Consider the following 25,860-nt stretch of genomic DNA (forward strand, 5'->3'; position numbering starts at 1 on the left):
TGAGTGTCCAGCTACCCTAGCCGAACAGATCACGGCCGAGGAATCCCATCACACCAAACCGTGGTTAAAACCAAACCAAGCTTTTTGTAAAGCCAACAACAGATCAGTGGCGTAGCGTGGGGGGTGCAGGGGGGGGCCGGCCGCACCGGGCGCAACACCTGGGGGTTAGGGTTAGGGGGCGCAAATCCACGGGTTAGGGGGCGCAAATTACTTGCCTTGCCCCGGGTGCTGACAACCCACGCTACGCCACTGCTTCAGATTGGGGTTTCTTGGCCGCAAAATTACCACGGCTAAGCTGCTGGGCAGGTTTCGCACATTTCAGGCCTGACCATGGTTCAAATAAACCAGTTTAAGAACTGGACTAAATAACCCCCACCACAGGCGAAATAAATCGTCTCTTTATATATGCTTGGACACAAAAAGAAGCCACAATTTCATGAGATTTCTCTTTTTCGAAGAAATAAGACACCAAGACACTTGCAGTGCTTAAAAACATGGCTTTTTTTTTTTTTTAACTTCATGGACAAGACATTACTTCCAGCTGAAAGTCACTCCCCAGGTTGTTATAGCCAGCAGCGAAGTCCACCAAAGATGGTTTAAGATCCAAATAACCTAGAAGACAAAAGCAGGGAGAAAATGGACAACAGATTATTTCGGTTATAAACAGGCCCAAGGTTATTGTCCCCAATATTGCAAAAGAAAGAGCCATGGTGTGCAAATGGCCGAGGTGAAATCTGGACCTCTTACTGGCTCAAATCCAGCTTCCCCATAGCCCTTCGGTTCCTGAGCAGCATCGGGTACGAGGCTGCAAGTAATAAATATGAACGTAAAATGCCCCAAAACCAACCGCGCAACCGGGAAGATGACACCCTTCCCCCCCCAACTTACACAATCATACAGAACATCATGAAGATATTCCACAGGGCGATGAAAATCCGGAAGTATCTCAGGCTCAGCAGAAACTCCCTGATGTTATCACCTAAGTGGAAATAAAATAATATAAAATGGCAGGCGTCCCTACTGCTGCCCCATTCCTCTCAAGCTATACTCCTTTCATGCACAGCGACATTTGTGCAGAATAACGGGAACTAATTAATCTACTAACAAGTATTTGGAAAGCTGTTTGTCTCTCTGCTTGCTCATAACCAGATTTTGCGCAACGGTTGCAAAGATCAAGGAGCATATTATTGCCGGCGTTGGGGTACAATGGGGCACCATTTCAAATCAAGATGGGAGACCAAACCTTTAAAAACTGCCCTGGTTTTTAAGTTTTGAAGAAACCCTGAGCCCCTGCTTTGAGGCTGCTTGCAATCGTTATATTTCAAGTACCAAAGCTGTGAGCAAGGCACTTTGCAATTCATTCTTTTTATAAAAAAGAAACAGTGGGCGATAGATGTAATGTGTTGGTGGGAATCCTTAGAAGTAATTCAATCATATGAATCCTGTAAGGGAAAGTTACAAGAGAAAATTATGCAGGGTGACTGTCCGGTTTATCAAACAAGATGCAATTTATAAGTAGTACTAGAACATTTTTCTGACTTTGGAGTTCAATTCTAGGCACTTTTTTGAAACGCCACGAGGCACAGTTAATGCAGGAGGAAATTGTGTTTGAAAAATGGGAAGCCCCTGGAAGCTGGGAAGATTTGTTGTTTTTTTGAATATGGATTCATTCTTGCAAGATTGTTCTTAAGAACCATCTCCATGAAACCAGGCTCAAGGGAGAGGCCAGGCACTGCTAATGGTCAACGTTCAGGCTCTAGCGTAAGAATTAATCAGGATCCTTAAGTGTCCGGAACTCGCAGCCATCCTTGAGGAATTAGATAAAGCAATTGCAGTACCTGCGTGGAGCCAAGCGGCCTGGAATACCAGGCAGCGGTGTGGTTTCACGTCAGGTTTCCTGTTGGCTCGACGGAGGGCAAAGCTATCCCATGCAAGGGCTCTCTTGCAGAAGAAGCTGTCGGATCATTAGCCACCGATCTCAGAACAGCCTACACTGACCGGCAGCAGCTGTCCAGGGCTTCAGGCCAGAGAGCCTCTGCCAGCTCTTCCTGGAGATGACAGAACCTGGAGGCTTCAGCACCCAATTGCATGCAACACCTGTCACTCAAAGCCCTTCTCCATGGTTGGCATGGGGGTATCCCAAAGCTATGACCTTAGTGGGGTTTTTAGAGGGTCACAATGCACAGCACAATGCACCTTGCCAACAAAGGGCCGTATAATCAAAGCCATGGTTTTCCCAGTAGTGATGTATGGAAGTGAGAGCTGGACCATCAAGAAGGCTGATCGCCAAAGAATGGGTGCTTTTGAATTCTGGAGCTGGAGGAGACTCTTCAGAGTCCCATGGACTGCAAGAAGATCCAACCTCTCCATTCGGAAGGAAATCAGCCCTGAGTGCTCACTGGAAGGACAGATCCTGAAGCTGAGGCTCCAAGACTTTGGCCACCTCATGAGAAGAGAAGACTCCCGGGAAAAGACCCTGATGTTGGGAAAGATGGAGGGCGCAAGGAGAAGGGGACGACAGAGGACGAGATTGTGGGACAGTGTTCTCAAATATGAATTTAACCAAACTGCGGGAGGCAGTGGAAGACAGGAGGGCCTGGCATGCTCTGGTCCAGGGGGTCACGAAGAGGCGGGCACGACTAAACAACTAAACAACAACAATGCACAGCAAGGGGGGCGCAGAATGGAGGCCTCAGCTACAACCCCACGCCTGCCTGGAGGGTCTTACCTGTTGTGGGTTCCCTCACTTCTTCTCCAAAGCCCTGGCTCTCTCTCTTCTTCCTAACAGGCAAGAGAGAGGAGGATTTACAGCAAACCAGAGCATCTCACAACTGGCATGAAGCGGAAGCGTTTTGAAAGGGATCTGGACAAATGAACAGAAGACGAGAGCTCCACCGATGGGTTCTGGCTTAACGGAACACCTACGTCCCAACATCCGTCCGTCTCGGAAGACAATGGAGCGCGCCCCTGGCGGCAAAGACTTGAACGCGGCGCTTTCTGCGAGAACAAGTGGCCGGAAGGTGGTTTCTCCTGAGCACCCATATCCTGAACCCCTTCTTCCAAGCCAGAACTGTGGTCCTGCTCCCAAGCTGAACCCCACCTCCCTCCCCAGCCCAGCTGCTCCCCCCACCTCTGAGCACTTACAGCCTGAAGTTTAGCACTGCTCCTGCGTTGACCAACAGTGTCCTGCATGGGGGGGGGAGAGAGAAGGAAAATGAGAAACTGAGCAGCTTTCAATGGATGGAGTTTTTCTCAACCTCTCCGCCCAGAATTGCTTTGGACCACAGGTCTCTCCCTCCTCATTTATTTATTTTTTATCTGTTTATTTGGTTTTTGAATCAAAGTTTTACAATCACATATCCAACATCCAACATAAAAACACAACATCTCCTGGACTATATATATATATAGTCTATATATATATATAGACTATATATATATATGGTTTTTCAAATCAAAATTTTACAGAGATGCTTTAATATAAATCATAAAAACAAGATTCCAAGGGCTCTCCCGGACTTCCATCCTCCCCTTTGTGCATCCTATTGTTAACCATTTCCTCCTACATCTTCTATAATATAACCCAAATCTCCATTGTGCCCAAAATTCACCATTAAACTACAAGTGTTATTCCAGTCCAGCTAACAGTTTCAACTGTTTACAAGGGTTTTTAAGATAAATTATAATTCCCCCCTCCCCATTCCTTATTGAAAATTCGGTCTTCCTGGTTTCTTCTGGTCATTTTGGCCAATCCCCTTCTCATTTAACCTCCCTAAAGAGCCCTGCAAGGCAGCCAGGGCTGAGAGCCACTGAAGTCATGCTCCACTACTGCTTTGAACCATGGTGCCTCCCAGGTTTTAGCAGGTTCTTGAAAGACCTACATTGGCTCCCAGTACAATTCAAAATGTTGGTGCTGACCTTGAAAGCCCTAAATGTCCCAGTAAACCTGAAGGAGCATCTCCACCCCAAACACCAGGGTCCCTCTCCTGAGGGCCTTCTGGCGGTTCCCTCCCTGCGAGAAGTGAGGTTACAGGGAACCAGGCAGAGGGCCTTCTTGGTGGTGGCGCCCGCCCTGTGGAACGCCCTCCCATCAGATGTCAAGGAGATAAACAACTACCAGACTTTTAGAAGACATCTGAAGGCAGCCCTGTTCAGGGAAGCTTTTAATGTTTAGTAGGTTATTGTATTTTAATATTCCATTGGAAGCTGCCCAGAGTGGCTGGGGAAACCCAGCCAGATGGGCGGGGTATAAATAAATTATAAGGCCCAGGACCCTCATACCTAGGGGACCGCCTCTCCTGGTATGTCCCACAGAGGAACTTACAATCTTCAAACAAAAACATCTCGGAGGTCCCAAGCCACAGAGAGGTTAGGCTGGCCTCAACCAGAGCCAGGGCCTTTTCGGCCGTGGCCCCGATCTGGTGGAACGCTCTGTCCCAAGAGACTAGGGCCCAGCGGGATTTGACATCTTTCCGCAGGGCCTGCAAGACAGAGCTGTTCCACCAGGCCTTTGGCTGAGACACAGTCTGACCCCCTCCTTTGGCAATCTTCACAGAACGCTACCCAATGGTTGCCATCAATTTGATTTGAAGTAATTTTTTAATGAAATGATTTTAAAATGTTGTCTTATTTTATTGTTGTTAGCCGCCCTGAGCCCGGCTTCGGCTGGGGAGGGCGGGATATAAATAAAAATTTGTTGTTATTATTATTATTATTAGCACCCCCCATCGCCACACCATCCCTAACCACTGGTCCTGCTGCTGGCAACATCTGGAGGGCCAGATGTCGGGAGGGAATGAAGCCAAAGAAGATCGCCTCTCCTCCTGGCCTCCCCTGCCGCCACCACCAGCCTCCTATCTGCGCGACAGGCAGGAATCCGTCAGGTGCAGCTCCTGCTGCAGGGGCGCCCTATTAGCCCCCCACCTTGCAAGGGGGGCTCATCCTCTCCTGCCCCGCCCCCTCCTCTTGGGACAGCGTTGCTTAGCAACCCTGCATCTTTCCCCTCCCCCCCCCGCCCCACTTACCCGAAGAGCAACAAATCGCCCAGCATCCTGCTGCTCCCAGTCTCCTCCCGGAAGTAGAAGGGTTCCCCCAGGCTTAGTGACGTCAATCAGCGCCGCAGCCAATCAGCAAGCGGCATCCCTCCTCCCTTGTTTTTAAATTTCCCCGCCTCGGCCGCCAGGTGGCGCTCGCCCATTCCGGGAAGGAGCCCCGATGACGCGTTAGACACACCCCTCCACAGGCCACGCCCACCCGCAGGAGCCCAGCCCGCAGCCTGCGCACGCTCAGTAGCAGCTTGTGAAGCCACATGCCCTTTCTGAAACTCAGATTTTGCTGATGATAAACAGCAAACGGGGGAATCAGGAAGGGAGTTTGTTTCAGGGGAAACTGGGGGACGGGAAGGTCACATCTGGGGAGAAGGGCAGCTGGCTCAGAGCAAAAAGCCCCATCGCACTGGGTGTCTGTGTCCATTTCTGTTAACCTGTGGAACTCCCTGCTACCAGGTGGTGGCCAATGCACGCCGGGGGTTTTGAATGGTTGGGGGATTAGATGAATCTACGAACGAGGAAAGCTCAAACCAGGGTCGGGTAGCCGTGAGATGACTAATGGGCTCCAATTTTTCACAATTTACTTATTTCATAAAATTTTTCACAAATTACTTATTTCATAAAATTTTTCACAATTTACTTACTCCATAATTTTTTCACCATCAACTTTCTAAACACCTGCCTGTATTGCGAGGCGGGGTCCCTTGAAACTCTGCAATTCTATGGTTCCTAGCCGGAGTTCATCCGGTATGCGGGGAGGAGCCTCTGCCCGCGTTCAAAACCCCCGAGCTCCCTTTCATTCGGATCCTGGCTGGCGCGACCGGCGACAGGGGTCGAAAGCGGAGTTATTGAATAACCATCCGAGGTGGGGTAAAGTTAATCCGGATTAATTAAGCAAAGTGAAGATCTGGAGTCCCACTCTCCCTGCGAACCGAAGAGGCGTGCACTTGAGTCAGGCCAAAGCGGGGAAACTGTTTCTCACGGTGGCCAACGACACGCTTCTTCCAGGAAACCCAGATCCGAAGAGTTCTCTCTCTTCCTGTGGCAGCAAAGTCATTGCCCGTCCCTTCTCCCTATCAGCCTATTATTATTATTAATATTATTATTAGGCGAGCGAGAGCGCCGCCTCTGGTCGCCTCCAGCCTCCACCAAAGCCACGTATCCCCTAACAATATATTTAAAGAAGATGAACAAACGAGCAAGTTAGGCTAATCTGGACATGCAAAATATATGGAAATTAAATTTCAGGAGCCGCAGAAAGCGGGGCAAGAAGGAAGTCAGATTTTGAAATGTCAAAATGAATGCAAAATCGTTGAAAATGAGCGAATTGATGAAATGCACAAACTTGACAAGCATAAATTTAAAATCAAAATCAAAGCCACTTATTCCCGTGGAGGGGGGGGGCCGCATTTGTAGCTTCGCACTTTGGAGAACTTAGCGACCCCTCCTTTTTCGGCCTTTCCTTTTTCTTCCTTTCTTTCCGAGAGTGGTGGCTCTGGTTTCTGGGCTGTCAAGGGTGGGTTGGGGGGCTCCCAGGGCAGAAGCCCCCAAGTTCATTCCCCCCCCCCTCAATTCGCAGCATCCTTCGATTCACCTGCTGGCTGGACGCCCGGAAAAGGCGCTGCTGTCAGTTCGGGGAAAACGCGCCTCTCCTGGATAGTCGCCAAGCGGTTTGGCACTGTCCAAGGTAGCAGCTTCCTATGTGCCCCCCCCCTCCGCCCCACCGAGGGAGGCGGGGGCGGCGCTGCGGGGGGCGGGCGGGGGCGTCACCCTCCCCTCCCCCTCCCCTCCCCCCTCCCCCCGGCGCTGCGCCCCCCTCCTCCTCCTCCGTGCGCTCCGTGCGCTCCTGTGCGCTCCCGGCCTCTCCGCCTGCGCTCCCGTGCGCTCCCGGCCTCTTCGCTCCTGCTTCCCCCGCTTGCACCTGCCGCCGCCTCCGCCGCTATGGACCTGGTGGGGGCCCTGGACGTGGGCGACCTGGCCGCCGCCTTCGCCCGCCTGCCCGTCTTCCCCGTCTTCGACCTGGGCTACTTCGTCGTCTCCATTCTCTACCTCAAATATGAAAAAGGCAAGGAGACCACCTCCTCGCGCGCGACCCCCCCCCCCCGCGACCCCCTTTCCTCCCACGGGGTTAGGCCACCCTCCCCGTGCCGCCCCCACCCCCGCACCGACCATAGGCTCAGAACATCCCCATTCATCCTTTTTTTTGGGGGGGGGGTGGGCGCGTGATTTATTAAGGATTTATTAAGGTTCTGTCTCCATCTTTCCCCGTGTCAAATCCCCGCGCCCCACAGCGGATTTAAAGTTACCCTTCTGCCAAGCCTCCCCCCCAACCTCCAGAGCTGCACTGGATTAAGCGGGCTTAAGGAAGAGGAGGGGGGCATGGGGGTAGCGGGGGCGGGGACAGCTCCCCAATAAATAAATAAAAAACCGATAAAAATACTTAACCAACTGAGGGTTTGCACCCGCTAACATAAATCCCAGGGGCTGTGAAATAAGAGGGGAGGGAGACTTGCCCCCCACCCCCCCAAGCGCTGTTACCCCAGGGTAATTTATCTGGAGTAAGTACCTCCTTCCCTGCCATGGATTTTTTTGGAGACTAAATCACCCACCTCCCTCTGGCTTTGTGCTGATTCCTGTATGTGTTCCCAAGTTGGGGAGGGGGCAGACTTGGGGGGGAAAGACCCATACAACGGGACCCCAAGGGTCTAGCCTGTATTTCAGTCATGGGGGGCTGCTGTATTGGGGTGGGGTTATGTGTATTAGAGTGGCGGCGGTGACGCTGTGCTGGGTTTCTCGTCCCCAAGCACGGCACACTTTCTAAATAAAGATGTGTGGGGTGGGAATGTCCCACAGAAACGCAGTCAGCAGCGCCAAGGAGCCAGAGACAACCTTGGCTTGGGGAAACCTGAGACCCTCCAGGCTGAGACCTTGGGTGTGATGGACGGAGGCAGTTGGGGCTCTTTTTCCTTGAAAGGACAGGCCAGGGGTCCAGAGGGGGCCTGGGTGTGGGTCGGCAGCAGTGTGTAGGCATGCCCCAGGGACGGAGTGGGAGAGGCGATCCCCAGCTAACACCCAGCTCCTCTAGCAGAGGAAACCGGACCCACTTTGGACCAGACTGGGCAACAGAGTGAGACTCAGGCTATGGGGTCAGGATCAGGAAGGAGGCCTGTTTCTTTCAGAGATGCTCCCAGCATCCTCAGCTCACAAGGGAATACAGTGGTACCTCGGGTTAAGTACTCAATTCGTTCCGGAGGTCCGTTCTTAACCTGAAACTGTTCTTAACCTGAAGCACCACTTTAGCTAATGGGGCCTCCTGCTGCTGCCGCGCTGCCAGAGCACGATTTCTGTTCTCATCCTGAAGCAAAGTTCTTAACCCGAGGTACTATTTCTGGGTTAGCGGAGTCTGTCACCTGAAGCGTATGTAACCCGAGGTACCACTGTACTTCTCAGACTTAATCCCTTCCGGAAATTCCATTCCAAAACCAAAGCGTTCCAAAACCAAGGCACGCTTCTTTCCCATAGAAAGGAATGCAGAACGAATTAATCCGTTCCAGACTTTTAAAAACAACCCCTAAAACAGCAATTTACCATGGATTTTACTCCCTAACGAGACCATTGATCCATGAAGTGAAAGCAATAATTAGGGGAAAGGAGCAGTCCCCCCACCTTATAACAGCGCAGAATCGGTTCTGGTCAGGGACGGCTTTGCGAGGGCCGCCGACGTTTTCTCTTGGGGGCAAAATAAGCCCTTGCCTCTTGGCCGTTGTGGGATATCCAGTTTCTTGCCGGCTTCCCTTCCCTGGGTCCTCATTCCTTTCCCAAATTAGAAGCAGGCTCTGCAACTGCTTGACTTGGGCACTGAGAACCCAGCAAGGCTGGCGGGGGGCGGTAAGGATGGGATTCTCTAGGGTACTACCCTCACCAGCAGAGCATTTCCCCCGAGAAACCGTGGACGGCTTGCTTCTTGCGGCCTTGAACGAACAGAAGGGTTTGGGAGAGGCAGGAGGGTCCTGGGTTTGGTGCAGAATGCGGCCCGCTCTGTTCAAGCTAACATATACTGCTAGAAGAAAAATACTGCTCTCTTTCCCTTATGGGCCCATGTAGAGTCCTTAAGTAGGTTCTCTATCGGTAGGAGAAAATAACAGAGGCCAAGCAGAGAATATTGAGAAGCAAAGCGGCTAGTAAGCCTGGTCTTTATTGAACAATTGCAACAGGGTCCTCACTCCCCACATTCTGGAGGAACCCAGAACAATGGTGCACAAGCCCCTTTATAGACTTTTGAAATTGCCTACCCTGTAGCTCAAGACCACCCCCCAAAACATCACAGAAAGAGGTGGGCCCCAGCAGAAATGGGAGTGTGTTGCTTCTCTCCTGTCTGCCAGGAGACCTGATCAATCATGCCTTATCAATTGCCTTTTCTGGGTAGCCTGGCCATTCCTTGGAGATGGTCAATACTCAGTTCCCAAGTGTCAGAGCTGCCTCCAGGTCCCAGCTCACAGAGGACCAACGCTAGGCTGTAGTTATGTACAAAAGTCTTTATTGAGGTTCAGTTTCCATTTTAAAGCCGCAGCGCGCAGCTCTACGTCTCGACCTTAGACCGGCGAAGTCCCGTCTGAGTCTCCTCCCCTTCCACACCAGTTTAAGACTCTCGCCTTGCTCCACCTCTTCCTAAGTTCCTTTCTCCTCTGGGCCCTCCTGCCCGCTAGGGTCTCATCCTTCCTGGACTCCTCTGACGCTGACCCTGATGATTCTTGCCCCTCCTTCCGGCGGGCTTTAGGACCTGGTTCCCTATCCGGGCTACCTTCTGTGCCGCTCGCCTGTACATTTGAACTTGGCGCGCGCGCCCAGCCTGCAACTTTCCTCTTGACCGTTCCCTCGCTCTCCGATGGAGGCGTGGTCAACCCTGACTCATCTTCTCTCGCTGGTGGTGCATATGTGGGCTCTGACACCTGGGACTCCTCCCCCCCACTACGCTCTGGTGGGGAAGCTGGTCCTGACTTCCAACTGCTGCTCTGGGAGTCCCCACTGGCCCCTTGCTTCTGGGGTGTCCCCCTTGGGTCGCCCCTTGCCCTGCCCATCGGCGCCCCCTTCTGTGAATCTTCCGATTCGCTGGAGAGGCTCATGGAATCTATTGGGCTGCTGTCATCTTCTCCTACGCTGCCCTCGGATTGCTCCCCCTCGCTCTCCATCTCCTCTCCTCCCTGCGCTCCCGCTGAGTCCCTGACACCAAGTCTCTTACGCATATTGATAAGTGTGCTCAGCTGAACAGATACTTGCCAGGCTGTATTTGAAAAGGGAGGCGTATGCCCCTACAGCCCAAAGACAATTGGAAAGCTTTCCCCAATTTGAGGTCAATTTGGAAGAGTCCAAATGGTTTCAGGATTGCTCTCCTGTACTATTTCAGACACGTAGTTGATATACTTATGTATGTGTTTGCCTTGTACGTTTATGACCATTCATTTTATATATTAGACCTTATAATTCTCATAACAGTATCTGGGTTCAAACCTCATCATCATCATCATCATCTAGGCCTGCATTTGCCTCCCTACCCTGTAAAATGGGGGACCTGGGATCATCTCTGCAAGCAGGGAAAGGATAGTTCGGGCTTTTGAGGCCTGGCGTCCGTGGAGGAAAGCAGAGGCCTAGGCCCCTGCCTGCTTTATTTTTAGATAGCGGATGGGGTATCCGGTTCACAGAGAGAGGGGGCCTCTTCCTTCCCTTGCAGCTGCTCACGGGCGCTAAGCGCCGCCCTGGTTCATGGATTCGAACCCACAATAAATGGCCCACAGGAGTAACAAAAAAATCTCCTTTTTGCATCAAACTAGAGACAGAGCCGAGAGGTGTTGCGCAGAACAGAGAGGTGATAAGGCAGGCATAGGCAGACTCTGGCCCTCCAGATGTTTGGGACTACAATTCCCATCATCCCTAGCTAACAGGACCAGTGGTCAGGGATGATGGGAGTTGTAGTCCCAAACATCTGGAGGGCCAGAGTTTGCCTATGGCTGTGATAAGGGGTCAAGTTCTTAAGCTCTTTGGGTGTGTGTGGGTGTGTGTGTGTGTGGGTGTATTTTAATTTGAATTTGAAAAACCATTTTTTCAAATTAAAATTTTACAGAGATGTATCACAAATAAATAATAAAAGCAAGATTCCAAGGAATCTCCCAGACTTCCATCCTCCCCTTTGTGGGTCCTTCCTCCCACATCTTTTATGATACAGTGGTACCTCGGTTCTCAAACATAATGCGTCCTGGTGTTCTGAAACATTCGAAAACCGAGGCGCAGACAGCCACAAAAAAAAAAAAAAATGGTTGCAAAGATACAGATCGATTGCACCCAGCAGAAGCTGCGTGGCATGTTCGACTTCCAAGGCGCGTTCGAAAACCGAAGCATTTACGGTGTTCGAAAACCGAAACGTCCATCAACGGAGACGTTCTGAAACCCAGGCGCCACTGTAATCCTTTACGTCCAGAATTCAACCTTAAACTATTTATTCTTGGTTGTATAGCCACCCAAGTTGGGGGGGGGGCCGTCGCCGCCTGTGGCAAGGAGTTCCCTAGGTGAATTCTGTCCCCGACCTTCCGATGCTCAGCTTCATCCGATGCCCAAGGCTCCTAGTGTTAGGAGAAGAGGAGGAAAATATACATCTCTCATCACTACCCCTCGGGGTCGATAGCTCCTTGCTGCGGAAGATGCCCAGAGAGGGGAAGGTGTTTAAGGGGCCGCGCTTCTCTCCCTTTCCCCCCCGCCGCAGGTGCCGTGGAACTGTCCCGCCAGAGCCCCTTCGCTTCCTGGGTCTGCGCCATGCTCTACTGTTTCGGCAGCTACATCCTTGCCGACCTGCTCCTGGGAGAGGCCCCCGTCGACTACTTCAGCAACAACGCCAGCGTCCTCCTGGCCACGGCCGTCTGGTGAGGCCACGTCTCTGCCTCCCCTGCCCCTCATTGCGGGGGGTTGGGCTAGATGACCCCCCGGGGTCCCTTCCAGCTGCACAGTCCTACGGTTCTGTATCCCCAAGCAGACAATCCCTCTTGCATGAGCACAAAGGGTGCATGGGGGGGGGCAGTGGCATAGCGTGGGGTTGCCTGTGCCCGGGAGATCGCGGCCACAGAGATAAGAAAATAAAGAGCCGCTCCGTTGTCGGGAGAGAGGTCACTTCCTGGTTCGCAAGCCGCTTTCTGCAGACAGAAGTGTGCAGCTTTCTTGAAGCAGCAACTGGTGTTGAAATTTGGCACCCCTAACAATTTTGTGCCCCATTCTGCATAGCTGTCAACTGTCCCTTATTTGGCGGGATAGTCCCTTATCCCAGCGCCGTGTCCCGCTGCTGTCCCTTATTGATGATGTCCCTTAAATTTCCCGGGTTTCAAAGGAAGCAGCTCCTCTCCCTCCCTCCCTGCCGGCCAGGGAGGAGGGAGGCTCCAACTGTGTTGCTTGGCTGCGTTGCTCACCCAATAAGGAGTCTGAGAATGACTGGGGGGTGGAGCTTGCATGCCTTGTGCCGATCAAATCGGCCGCCTTGCCTGGGGACTCGCCTTTGCTCAGCGCTTCCCAGCGGAGAGGTGACGGTGGTTTTCCTTGCTGCATCCCCTTTGCCGGGTTGCTGCGCTGTGGGAACCACCGCTTGAGGCTTCGCTTGGCTGCTGGCTGGGCTTTCTGCCTTTGGCTCGGAGGGGCTCAGAAGTCGAACATACCTGTGCCCTTTGGAAAATCCCTTATTTTGGCTGCTGATCCCTTATTTCCGAGGCTGCTGGTCCCTTATTTTCAAATCTGTAAGTTGACAGCTATGCCCATTCTGTCCTGCCTTGCTGGGTCGTTCTGGGCAGCACAGTTGAAGGAGGATGTGGACAAGCTGGAAGGTGGGCAGAGGAGGGCGACTTCGATGATAAAGAGTGTGGAAACCAAGCCTGATGAGGAACGGTCAAGGGAGGCTCAGGTGTAGAAACTGGTCCAGGAGCTTTGGCCTGACCTCCTTTGACCTCACCCCCTCGCCTTGTGGCAGGGAGTCCCGCCGGCTTCACCTCCCGCTCTTTCCTCTCCCCAGGTACTTGACTTTCTACTGCCCTCTGAACATCTTCTACAAGTGCGTCAGCTTCCTGCCGGTCAAGCTGGTCTTCGTGGCGATGAAGGAGGTGGTCAGGGTCCGCAAGATCGCGGCCGGGGTCCACCACGCTCACCACCAGTACCACAACGGCTGGCTCATCATGGTCATCGTCGGGTTCGTCAAAGGTGGGACGCCACTGCCCCGCCCTGCGCGAATTCCTTCTTAAATCAGATCATGAAGTCTGGAAACTTTGATCTTAGGGGCAGGTTGTAGCTTCACGGCTGGAACACCTGCTTGGCATGCAGAATGCTATAGATTCCACCTGCGGTGTCTCCAGGCAGGGTCGGAAACTCTGGAGTCCCATTCCCCTCTGCAAAGAGCTCCCTCATGAAGGGTGTGGAGAGGAATCCTTGCCGGATGTCCAGCCCTCAAAGAGGCCACTTTCCCTCCGCTGAAACCACCGAGAGGTGGGCTATGGACTTTCTAAATAAATTGCAGAATCATAGAGTTGGGAGGGACTCCTGAGGAAAACAACCGAAGCATCCCTGGCAGAGAGTTATCCAACCTCTAGCTTAAAAACTTTTAATGAAACAATAAGTGTCTCTCTCTCCCTTCTTTCCTTCCTTCCTTCCTCCCTTCCTTTTTTATTTCTTTATTTCTTTCCTTCCTTCCTTCCTTCCTTCCTTCCTTCCTTCCTTCCTCCCTCCCTCCCTCCCTCCCACCCTCCCACCCTCCCTTCCTTCCTCCCTTCCTCCTTTCTCTCTCTCTCTCCATCTTTCCTTCCTTCCTTCCTTCCTTCCTTCCCTCCTTCCTCAGGATCTGGAGTCGCTCTCATGTCCAACTTTGAGCAGCTGTTGCGAGGCATCTGGAAACCGGAAACAAACGAGCTCTTGCACATGACCTTGTGAGTAAAGCGCTCTGCTGCCTGTTGGGCGCGGCTGCTGCCTGCCTGGGTTGGTAGGGACGGAGCAAAGACCTCAGAGGGATTCGATGCAGGTGCTTTTGTACAAAACAAAGCACAGGGAGGGAGACTGTCAAGAGGTGGGGAGTTCCACCTTCCTTTGCCTCTGGCCCTGCCCACCACCACTGTGTGGCCCCCGGGAGGCAATATGGCCCTCAGCGGTGGGGAAAAAGGCATTTGAAAGTGTATTTTAAAATAAAATAAATTCAATTTCTGTTGCCTTTGTAGCCCTTCCAAAGCCAGCTTGTACGGGGCGCTGCTTTTCACGCTGCAACAAGCTCACTGGCTTCCTGTCTCCAAAGCCACACTCATATTTTTCTTCACCCTCTTCATGATTGTCTGCAAGGTGAGCCTCCGGCCATGGGGCAGGGCAGGGGGGCCAAGAGGAAAAGAATTAAATCTTTCCGCTGGATAGAAGGGTTGGCACCCGGGTTTAGCGAAAGCGGGTCTGTATTTGGCGAATCTTGGAGGTAATACAGATGTTATTTGTTTCGCCATCTTGGTAAAAAACAGACGTTGCTGGGATAAAGGGACCATTAGACCCCCAACTACAGCTGAGCTCAGGGGGGTGAAGAGTGTGGGTTGCATTGTCCCCTGGACACCCAGAGAAGGGAGGGGAGACCCTCCAAGTGCCCCTATTTTCCAGGGACAGCATCAGATCTACTGAAGCTGCCCTGGTTTCTGAATTGATCCCAGAACATCCTGCTTTTCCTTAGGACGTCCCTATTTTCAGGGGAGAAACGTTGGAGGGGATGGAATAGGACGTCCCTATTTTCAGAGGAGAAACGCTGGAGGGGATGCAAATGGTATGGAACTGCTAATGGCGACTCCCCCCCCCCCCAGGTCTTCATGACGGCGACCCACTCCCACGGCTCCCCCTTCGCCCCCTTCGAAGGGGTCGCCTGCCCCATCCTTTTCGGCTCCGTGCCCTCCAGCCACCACGACGACCACCACCACCACCACGCCGGAGGGGGCCACGAAATGCCCCCTCCGCAGCCCCCCCAGCTGCCGGCCAAGTCGCGGGAGGAGCTGAACGAGGGGACGAGGAAGAGGAAGGCCAAGAAGGCTGAGTGAGACCCCCCAGGGGGAAGGAGACTGGGGGACCCTTCCAACCCCACGGCTGACTCCCGGTGTGACCTTTTCTCGCCCATCTTGGGGGGGGGCTCCTCAGGACACAAAGACTGCTCCAGGACCCCCACCTCGCGAAAAAACCAGGACCCCTTTTTGGAACGGCCAGCCCACCCTCGCGCTTCCCTCCTTCTTGACCCCATGGAAGAGTCGCTGTCCTGGCACAGAGAGACCGGCCTGGGATTCAGCTGCACTTGGGGGGCCTCTGGAATCCAGCCGGACCCCCACCATTATTATGTGGGGCAATGACTTGTCTCCAGCCCCCTCCTGACTGGTTCCTGCGAGAATCGCTGGGCAAAGTGCTTCCACCATTCTACTCGCATGCCATTGCTGTGCCTGTGTGTGTGTGTTTGTGTGTATGCCCTCCCCAGAGCCAGCTGCAACTGCAGCAATGGGGAGCGTGCAGAGCCCTGGGGCCCCGAGCCCCAAATCCCACGTAAATTATCTATTTATTGATCCATTTTTGGCTGCTCGTGGAATTTCAGAGCTGCCCTTTCCACCTCTCTCAGTTGCCCCTCCTTGCCGCCAGTAGGAATTAATATTATTATAATTATTATTATTATTATTATTATTAGGGAATGATTATTCCCCTAATAAAATAAAAGTTTAGGGAAGCTTTTAATGTTTGATGCATTACGGTATTTCAGTATTTTCTTGGAAGCTGCCCAGAGTGGCTGGGGAAGCCCAGCCAGATGGGTGGAGTATAAATAATAAATAATAATAATAATATATTTTTACCATGCCCATCCAGCTGGGTTTCCCCAGCCACTCTGGGTGGCTCCCAACAGATTAAAAGCAAAATAAAACACCAGACATTATAAACTTCCTTTCAGACTTCTAAAAGTCAGACAGTTGTTTATTTCCTTGACATCTGATGGGAGAGGGCGCCACCACTGAGAAGGCCCTGTGCCCTTTGGCAGCCTCACCCACTGGGTGCTTAGTGGAGCAGATTTCATAGAGTTGCAGAGTGGCTAGGGACCCTGACGGTCATCTAGTCCAACCTGCTGCAACGTAGGAATACGTCGCTGTCCCGTGCGGGGCTTGAACCCACAACCTTGGTGTTACCAGCACCACACTCTAACCCGCCGGTGAACTTCTGCGGAAAACCCCGGGCCTGGCATGTGCTTCACAGAGGGGCCTCTGAGCGCACACAGAGTGCTTTCTCTCTTCTTCCTGCATCTCTGGGCTTAAGAGAGCGGGGCTGAGGGCCAGCTGGGTCCCAGGAAGAGGCTAGCCGGGTTTTCCTGGGCTTGGGTGGTGTGGGTTCAAACCTGGCGAGAGAACTGGCTGCCCTCGCCCCAAACGGAAGACCTGGGGGGGCGGAGACCCCGACCCCTTCCTCGACCCCCAGTCTCCCCGCAAGAAAGTGCCTTTTTCCCGACACCCCTCACTCACCCAAATAAATGCCCGGTGGGCACCATGCAAGATTTGAGGCGTGGGGCACACAGCCGACCTGGGAATAAAGGGCCTTTGAGAAGCGATTCTCCATCTGGTGTGTTGTGTGTTTTTCTCCTGTTTGCAATTTGGAGAGGGGGAAAAGACACCCCCCCCCATGGGGCATCTTCTGACGGGCGGGTGGGTGGGTTTTCAGTAGAGTCGACCACATTTCCGGCTACGGCTGGGGAAGGCGAGATATAAATAAAATATCATTATTATTAAATCTTACAAACGATAAATAATAACACCACTTATGGGGTGCTAGCTCTGGTTGGGGACCAGTTGCTCACGTTTGGTCCCCTCCCGGCCCTCAGCTCTCCATGAAGCTGCCGGCCTGTGATGGCGGCGGCCCCGATCCCGGGAACGCCTTCAACCGGCTGAATCCCTGCACAAATCCAGGCTCGCAAAGGCTTCCCAACTTCCCAGTTGCTGTATGTTTTATGTTGGTGTGCAGAGAGGCTTTTGAGGAAACCCCTCCTCTCTTGAAGGAGATCCCCAGGGCCTCCGAATGCCATACGATACGAGAATCTTTAATGTCATTGTCCCATACAGAACAAAGAAATTGAAAAATCTACATCAGACATTCAAACCCCAACAAGCCTGCTATCCCAGCTATCCCAACCTAGTTAGCCCCCTAAAAACTCTGATACCCCATAATTGAATACAATATACTCCCCTAGAGACTACCTTAAAAGGTAAAGGTAAAGGTAAAGGGACCCCTGACCCATTAGGTCCAGTCGTGACCGACTCTGGGGTTGCGGAGCTCATCTTGCTTTACTGGCCGAGGGAGCCGGCGTACAGCTTCCGGGTCATGTGGCCAGCAGGACTAAGCCGCTTCTGGCGAACCAGAGCAGCGCACAGAAACGCCGTTTACCTTCCCGCCGGAGTGGTATCTATTTATCTACTTGCATTTTGACGTGCTTTCGAACTGCTAGGTTGGCAGGAGCAGGGACCAAGCAATGGGAACTCACCCCGTCATTGCGGGGATTCAAACCGCTGACCTTCTGATCGGCAAGTCCTAGGCTCTGTGGTATAACCCACAGTGCCACCTGCGTCCCAGAGACTACCTTACATTGCATTTAAAACCAAAATCGCATTTGGGTAGAAACTGTTTCTCAGGCAGCTAGTCCTAGTCTTTATAACCCAGAAGGCAGAAGCTGAAAGAGATAATTTCTGGGGTGCGCACTATCCTACACTATCTCTGCCGCTTTCTTATGGCACCTGGAAGCATAGATTTGATCCAAGGTGGGAAGAGTGCACCCAATTATTCTCCCTGCAGTCTTCACAACCCTGGACAGCATTGTTTTTTCCCTGGCCGTGCAGCTCCCAAACCACAAACACAGACCATAAGTTAATACACTCTCCACAGTACAATGGTAAAATGCCATCAACAGGTCCTTGGAGAGATTGTTTTTCCGGAGGATTGTCAGAAAATCTAACCTCTTCTATGCTCTCTTCATCAGGTCTTTGCTGTTTTGCGCTAGGCAGGGGAACAAGTTGGCACTTGCCTCTGACATGCCCTTTGCAGGCAGCGCACTGTCTCGCCTCTCCCTTCCTGCTCTATGCATTCCACGCCCGCCAGCTTCCTCCCCTGGCATGCAAACCCAGCCGAGGGGCTGGAGATCTCTGCCCACCACTGCCCCGCATGCCACCAGGCCTTGCCCGAGGGTGGCCCCCGGCTCAGAGGGCCAGGCATGAACCATGCGCACCAACCAAGTCATCAAGTACACCTTGTTTGCCTCCTGCTACCTCTTCTGGGTGAGTCGAGAGCCTTGGCACGCCTGGCGCCGGCTCCTGTCTTGGCAGCGGGCCTCCGAAGGCTTAGGAGTTCACCCAAAGGCTGCTTTCTCCAGCTCTCAGAGGCCGGGCTGTCTTTGCCAGGGCCTCCCTCGGGGCCATGGGGAGTTTGGGGCCGGCTCCTCTCCCTTGGCACAGCCCCGACCTGCCCTGCCCACAGCAAGCCATGGGCATGAGTGTGCGGCGCCCTTTTTGCAAAAACAGGATGCCACGAACGGCTTGTTCTTCTGCCCTCTCCAGGTGGCCGGTGGGCTGATGGTAGCCGTCGGGATCTACGCCAGGCTTTCCAAGGAAGGGGGTGAGTGGGGGGAGGCACCCTGCTTGGCACTGGGGATTCATGGCCCACAGAAAAGTCAATCTCCACGATACGTTGTCAAATGCCTTCTCGGCATCTGCCAACATTAGGGCTGCCTTTCTGTCCCGTCTAATTTCTAAACATTCTATAATATCTATGACCATTCTTGAATTATTTTGGATCTGTCTGCCCGGTAAGAAACCGGATTGTTCATCTCCAATTATTCTCCCCCGGTTTTTTAAAGTTGCACCGGATTTTTAAAACTCCGCAATATTTCCTTTGTGTTTGTTCCATCTTCAGTGGGGCAATGGGCTTCACTTGAAGGGGGGTTCGGGGGTCTAGGAACACTAGATTGGGGAGGGCAGTTTAGAGGTAAAGCCTAGGCAGCCCTGCTGGCCCTTAAAGGGGAAAAAAACTGCATGTGAGATGAATATTGCATAGCTCCTGAGCATGTGTGGAATGCCTTTCCTTGATTGCTTACAGTGGATTTTGGCCTACAGCTGTTTCCCAAACTTGGGTCTCTGGCTGTTTTGGGGCTACAGTTCTCATCCACCCTGACCACTGCTCCTGCGAGCTAGGGATGATGGGAGTTGTAGTTCAACAATATCTGGGGACCCACAGGTTGAGAAAGGCTGCTGGGCATTTCCTCTGGGCTGGTCTCTCACCTGGCAGGTGGGTGGGCACCATAGCTGTCAACCGTCCCATATTTGGCGGGAAACTCCCTTATCCCAGCGCCGTGTCCCGCTGCTGTCCCTTATTGACGATGTCCCTTAAATTTCCCTGATTTCATGCTCGCCCGGCTCGGGAGGGAAGCAGCAGCTCGGGGTCCTCCACCGCGAGAGAGAACACACGCTGGCGCCGTCGTCCTGGTGCGAGGAGTTCCATCGGCCCTTCCCCACCCGAGAGAGGGGAGGGGAGGGAGAGTGACTCTTGCCCACGCTGCCCGAGAGAGCCCGGAGGCGGCAGCTGTGGTGGCAGCTGAGGAAGCGGCCTGAGGGAGGAGGAAGAGGAGGGGATGGGGAGGGACACAGAAGGGCGGTGGTTCAGCGGCGGCGGCCGCCGCGCCGCAACCACCTCATGCTGGATTGACAGCATCTCTCAATCCTACCAGTGTATGTAACTCTTTACAACAGCAAAATCCCTTATTTTGGCTTCTGATCCCTTATTTTCGAGGCTGCTGGTCCCTTATTTTCAAATCTGTCAGTTGACAGCTATGGTGGGCACCCTTGGGTGGGTAGGCACCCTCTCTTCTCCTTTCTGCCTCCCTCCAGGCGCTGTGGACTCCCTGCTGGCAGACCCCTCCCTCGTCCTGCTGGCGGTGGGCATCTTGGTGTTCAGCGTCACCTTCCTCGGCTGCCTGGGGGCCTTGCGTGACATCACCCTGCTTCTGAAGGTGGTATGTACCGCAAAGGGACCCCTGCCGCCCCCCTCCAGCTGGCTGCTCTTTTGCTCTGGTCTTCCTGGCTGGTGTCCTTGTTTTTGGTCCAAAGGAGCCCTCAGATTTCTCTGTTAACACTCCCCCCCCCCAAATTCCAACCGTGAAAACTGCGGCTTATTATTCACGACCTGGCAAAAATTGGCTTTCGCGATATCGCTGCCCTAGGGATATCTTAGTGAGATGTTCCAGCAGCATCTCCTCGCTCGGGAAGCGGTGGAGGTTTTTAAGCGGAGATGGATGGATAGATGTCCACCTATCCGGGATGCTTTCGCTGAGATTCCTGTGTTTCAGAGGGGTTGGACTAGATGACCCTCAGGTGTCCCATCGCAACTCCACGGTCCTGATTCTCTGCTCACCTCTCCCCAGTTTGCCTGGCTCTTGCTGGTCATCTTCGTCCTTCAGGTGGTGGCCGCCGTTCTGGGCTTCCTCTTCTCTGGCATGGTAAGCAAAACAAAACGATAGATAGATAGATAGATAGATAGATAGATAGATAGATAGATAGATAGATAGATAGATGATTGATAGAGATATATAGATGATAGATAGATAGATAGATAGATAGATAGATAGATAGATAGATAGATAATGATAGATAGATGATAGATAGATAATGATAGATAGATGATAGATAGATAGATGATAGATAGATTAGATAGATAGATAGATAGATGATAGATAGATAGATAGATAGATAGATATAGATAGATGATAGATACATAGATAGATGATAGATAGATAGATGATAGATAGATTAGATAGATAGATAGATAGATGACAGATACATAGATAGATGATAGATAGATAGATAGATGATATAGATAGATGATAGATAGATAGATAGATAGATGATAGATAGATAGATGATAGATAGATGATAGATAGATAGATGATAGATATAGATAGATAGATAGATAGATAGATAGATAGATAGATAGATAGATGATAGATAGATGATAGATGATAGATGATAGATAGATATAGATAGATGATAGATAGATAGATAGATAGATAGATAGATAGATAGATGTAGATGATAGATGATAGATGATAGATATAGATATAGATATAGATAGATAGATAGACAGATGATATAGATGATGATAGATAGATAGATAGATGATAGATAGATAGATAGATAGATAGATAGATAGATGATAGATAGATAGATAGATAGATAGATAGATAGAGCTAGAACATTATTCGCATTAGCCAATGGCCACAGCAACAGTAAAACATTACAGTATACGCAGAAAAGGAAAATTGATATAAGAGCACAATTTCAAGTCCTGAATCAGCCGTCAGTTGGTGGCCCTTATTCTGATTGCCCCTGCTATGATCCCAGCAACCTTTGCTGTTATCTGCTCATTTTGATCTGATAGAAGGACATTGTGGCAGTGGTTGAGCGCCCAGGGATGGTTAGTACGAGTGGGGTGAGGATCCCATTCCTCAGGTCTTTGTAGAGAGCGCAAGACAGGAGGACGTTTCTCAGGCGGGATCTTTTGGAATCGACCCTCAAGTACCGCGGATGGCAAAAGCATCCAGTCTTGCAAGTGTAAAAACACGTCTGTATTTTGGGATAAGAAGTTTGTGCAGATATGGGGCCAGAGGATCAGAATGGAGAGGTGGAAAATGAACAAAAGAAAACAAAACAAAAACGACGCCTGCGTAGCTTGGCATTTGGGGCAAGGGGGGGGCACAGCTCAGTGGTTCGGGCGCCCGCTTTGTACCCCAAAACTCTCCTGGGTCTAATCCCCGTGAGAATTAGAGAGCCTTTTTGGGCATAGAGATTCTCTCTTTTTCTCTTTTAAAATGATTTTTATTTGATTTCACTAGTACAGTGGTACTTTGGTTCTCAAATTAAGCTTACCAGACGTCCCCGTTTCCCGGGGACAGTCCCCGGATTTACAAATCAGCCCCCCTACAAAATCCATTGGAGTTGAAAAGTGCCCCCAGATTCATTGGAAGAAATCCAGTACAGTGGAACCTCGGGTTAAGAACTTAATTCGTTCCAGAGGTCCGTTCTTAACCTGAAACTGTTCTTAACCTGAACACCACTTTAGCTAAAGGGGCCTCCCACTGCCGCCACTGCGCGATTTCTGTTCTCATCCTGAAGCAAAGTTCTTGACCCGAGGTGCTATTTCTGGGTTAGCGGAGTCTGTAACCTGAAGCGTATGTAACCTGAAGCATCTGTAACCCGAGGTACCACTGTAACCTTAATTTCATCAGTTCCGGAAGTCCATTTGGTTTGCTGCAAAGGGGGGGAACTTATTAAATCTGCCGTATTTTCCAAATTTTTTGCTGCTGGCCGGAGATACCTGGTGGCACTCTTGACGGGAACAGGGGAGATTTCTCGCTGCTCCTGTACTCTCTCTCTCTCTCTCCCCTCCCTCCACCGTGTCCCAGGTGATGGAGAAGGCCACCCTGCTGATGGGACGAGCCATCGCCCGTTACCGCGACAACCTGGACCTGCAAAACCTCATTGACTACATCCAAAAGAAGGTAAAAGGTTGAGGGACGCCTAGGTTTCCCTTTCCTGCAGGGGCATAGCGTGGGTTGCCGGTGCCCCGGGGCAGAGCGGCTGTTTTGCCCCCTGGTGGACTGGGCCGGTCCCTTCGCCGGCCAGCGTCCGAACAAGAGAGACCTCCTGTTGCTCAGAGTTCAAATCCCGCTCACGTGTTCCTCATACCCTTTAAATAATCCGGGGGGAAAGCCTTCCGTTCTTCCAACGCCCTTCGCTCCTGTTTATTTCTCTCCGCAGTTCGAGTGCTGCGGGGTCCACTCCTACAAAGACTGGTCCCAGAACGTTTACTTCGACTGCCGGGATTCGAACCCCAGCCTGGAGCGCTGCGCCGTCCCGTTCTCTTGCTGCGTGCGAGGTGAAGAGGTGAGGTGGCAGCCCGACAGGGCATGCTCAAGCGGAACCGGACACTGACTGGTAGAAACCTAACTAGAAGCCCTTACTCTTAACTGGCATTGGATTCCCTCACCCTTAATTGGCTTTGGGAGTCCTTACTCCCACCTGGGTTGGGGAGGCCTTGCTGATTTCTTTTTAACTTAATACCATCCTTTTCAAAAGATAACAAATCTCTATAGCTGCCCCGTTTTTTCCATATTTAATTTATTTTGGGCAGTTGGGAAGCCCTCGCTCTAAACTGGCTTGGGGAGCCTTTACTCCCAGCTGGCTTGGGGAGGCCTTGCTCCTGATCCCATGTGCATGTAGCTAGGCACTTCCTACATGCACATACGCCCCAGAAGAGCTCTGCAGCCGGAGCCCACCTGGTCCAGCAACCCGACCCCACATTGGCCAGCTGAATGCTTCTTCTGGGAAACCCGCAAGGTCACCCAAGGCATAGCTTCGGAGGCAACCTGCCCCAAACACTGGCGGCTGTGGGGCAAAGAGTTGGAGGCCATTGGCTTTCCTGTCTGCTGCTGGACGAGACGGGGCCCCTTTTGTTCGGCTGCATTGGGGCTCCCCAGATCGTCTTATTCGGAGTAGAGCCTTCTTGTCCCAAGACAGTCTACCTCCAACCGCCAACAGTATCCTGGAGGGCAAACGGAAGGTGCCGTCTTTGGGCTGTCGCAAAGGGGCCTTCCTAATGGGCCACCCCGTTCTCTCGCCCGCTCCTCGCAGGCCGCTCTGAACACAATGTGCGGCTACGGGACGCAGAAACTGAAGCCATGGAAGGCCGAATTTTTGGTGCACACCGAGGGGTGCTTGGAGAAGACGGTCCGCTGGGGGCGCAGCAACCTTTTCCTGGTGGCCGGGCTGGCCTTTGGGCTGCTGGTCCTGGAGGTGAGCAAGGGGGGCGCTGGGGGGGGGCTCCAATCTTGTCCCTCCTCCCAAAATCAGGGCTGCAGGCCTAAGGGCCTCCCTTCCAGCAAAAGCATTCAAGGAGAAGAAAGAGGCAATTTAAAAAAGGGGGGAATCTAGGAAATAACAGGCGTCTGCAGGTTGTTGAAGGCAGAATGGCCAAGTTAGAGAAGGACAAGCCCTGCTGGAACAGGAAACAGCATGGCTTCTGCAAAGATAAGTCTGTATTTCAAATCAAGAAGGAGGCTGGCACAAAGGCAGTTTAAAAGGTGGGTGGGGAGGTATCCAGGAAATCACAGGCCTATCCAGGTTGTTGAAGGCAGAAGTCTAGAGAAGGACAAGCCTTGCTGGAGCAAGAAACAGTGTGGCTTCTGCGAGGATAAGTCAAGGGCTGTGTTTAATAGGCAAGAAGGAGGCTGGCGCAAAGGCAGTTGGAAAAAGGGAGGGGAAGTATCCAGGAAATTACAGGCCTATCCGGGTTGTTGAAGGCAGAAGTCTAGAGAAGGAGAAGCCCTGCTGGAACAGGAAACAGCATGGCTTCTGCAAGGATAAGTCAAGGGCTGTAGGCCTGCTTGTGGGCTTCCCCTTGTGGGCAACTGGTTGGCTGGGCTTATACGGGCCCCCTTTCGGGCCTGATCCAGCTGCGACGGCTGCTGCAAGGCTCTTCTGAGGTCCTTAAATGCAGTCACAAGCGCTCTTGTCCTCCTTTCCTCGTTCCAGGCGGTCGTCTTCTTTCTCGCCGTTCTGCTCATCTACCAGATCGACTTCATCATCGAGAAACGGAAGAGCGTCAGGAGGAGGAGGAGGAGCAAAAGCTGTCCAGCAAAGTGAAAATCTCCCAAGACCGTTTTGCCGCTTCTCCCTCCCCAAAAAGCGGCCCCCCCTTTTTTTGGCAGCAAAAACAGGGCATTGGAAAAGGGGGCAGGCCTGGCGTCACGCTTAACCTCCCCGCAGGCTTTGCACAAACCGATATCGGGGTGTTATGCCAAAGAATTGTAGGGTTGGGGGTGTCAGGAGTGGGTGCAGGAGCTGGGCCCTGTGGCCAGTAGGGCTTCGCAGGACTGGGGCCTTCCTAAGTTTGTTCCGAAGAGGCAAGACTCACAGGTGAGGCCGATTGGTAACTCACAGCACCTGGTGGCAAGAGCTGGGAAGGGATATAAGGTCAGCATTTCCCTTCGGCTCTTTGCCACAGCAACACGTTCCCTGCCTTGATGCGTTTGGTTTCTTGACTCCTTGACCCTCAGACTCCTGACTTCGTGACTCCTTGCTTCTCGACCCTCGGACCCCTGACTTCGTGACTCCTTGCTTCTCGACCCATGGACCCCTGACTTCGTGACTCCCAGCTTCCTGACCCTCGGACCCCTGACTTCGTGACTCCTTGCTTCTCGACCTTCGGACCCCTGACTTCGTGACTCCTTGCTTCTCGACCTTCGGACCCCTGACTTCGTGACTCCTTGCTTCTCGACCTTCGGACCCCTGACTTCGTGACTCCTTGCTTCTCAACCCTCGGACCCCTGACTTCGTGACTCCTTGCTTCTCGACCTTCGGACCCCTGACTTCGTGACTCCTTGCTTCTCAACCCTCGGACCCCTGACTTCGTGACTCCTTGCTTCTCGACCCATGGACCCCTGACTTCGTGACTCCTTGCTTCTCGACCCTCGGACCCCTGACTTCGTGACTCCTTGCTTCTCGACCCATGGACCCCTGACTTCGTGACTCCTTGCTTCTCAACCCTCGGACCCTTGACTTCGTGACTCCTTGCTTCTCGACCCTCGGACCCCTGACTTCGTGACTCCTTGCTTCTCAACCCTCGGACCCCTGACTTCGTGACTCCCAGCTTCCTGACCCTCGGACCCCTGACTTCGTGACTCCTTGCTTCTCGACCCTCGGACCCCTGACTTCGT

At 52.3% G+C, this 25,860-nt stretch overlaps 4 protein-coding genes across 5 annotated transcripts in view; 3 read left to right on the forward strand and 1 right to left on the reverse strand.

Moving 5' to 3' along the window:
* NWD1 (NACHT and WD repeat domain containing 1) overlaps positions 1-25,860 on the forward strand; it is a 134,762-nt gene that overhangs the window by 86,074 nt on the left and 22,828 nt on the right. The window lies entirely within an intron of this gene.
* SMIM7 (small integral membrane protein 7) lies at positions 484-5,136 on the reverse strand (the record flags this gene model as incomplete). Of its 2 annotated transcripts, XM_079961072.1 has the most annotated exons (5): positions 5,025-5,136; positions 3,145-3,186; positions 2,729-2,781; positions 889-979; positions 484-612 (listed from the first exon to the last, which is right to left on the reverse strand). In XM_079961072.1, the coding sequence occupies exons 1-5, from the start codon at positions 5,048-5,050 to the stop codon at positions 597-599; spliced, it is 228 nt and encodes a 75-aa protein (XP_079817198.1). In that variant the 5' UTR covers positions 5,051-5,136. The 2 variants fall into 2 exon arrangements, with proteins under 2 accessions (XP_079817198.1, XP_079817199.1); XM_079961073.1 differs by lacking the exon at positions 484-612 and having other exon boundaries at positions 885-979.
* TMEM38A (transmembrane protein 38A) lies at positions 6,902-16,659 on the forward strand. Its single transcript, XM_079960898.1, has 6 exons — positions 6,902-7,113; positions 11,803-11,959; positions 13,090-13,274; positions 13,906-13,993; positions 14,279-14,396; positions 14,894-16,659. The coding sequence occupies exons 1-6, from the start codon at positions 6,990-6,992 to the stop codon at positions 15,122-15,124; spliced, it is 903 nt and encodes a 300-aa protein (XP_079817024.1). The 5' UTR covers positions 6,902-6,989; the 3' UTR covers positions 15,125-16,659.
* LOC307207154 (tetraspanin-33-like) lies at positions 17,686-24,814 on the forward strand. Its single transcript, XM_079960915.1, has 8 exons — positions 17,686-18,373; positions 18,653-18,710; positions 19,979-20,103; positions 20,512-20,586; positions 22,549-22,644; positions 22,904-23,029; positions 23,777-23,938; positions 24,677-24,814. Exons 1-8 carry the CDS (start codon positions 18,317-18,319, stop codon positions 24,785-24,787), a joined length of 810 nt encoding a protein of 269 aa, XP_079817041.1. The 5' UTR covers positions 17,686-18,316; the 3' UTR covers positions 24,788-24,814.

This window comes from Podarcis cretensis, assembly GCF_951804945.1.
Source record: "Podarcis cretensis genome assembly, chromosome: 18".
Lineage (NCBI taxonomy): Eukaryota > Metazoa > Chordata > Lepidosauria > Squamata > Lacertidae > Podarcis > Podarcis cretensis.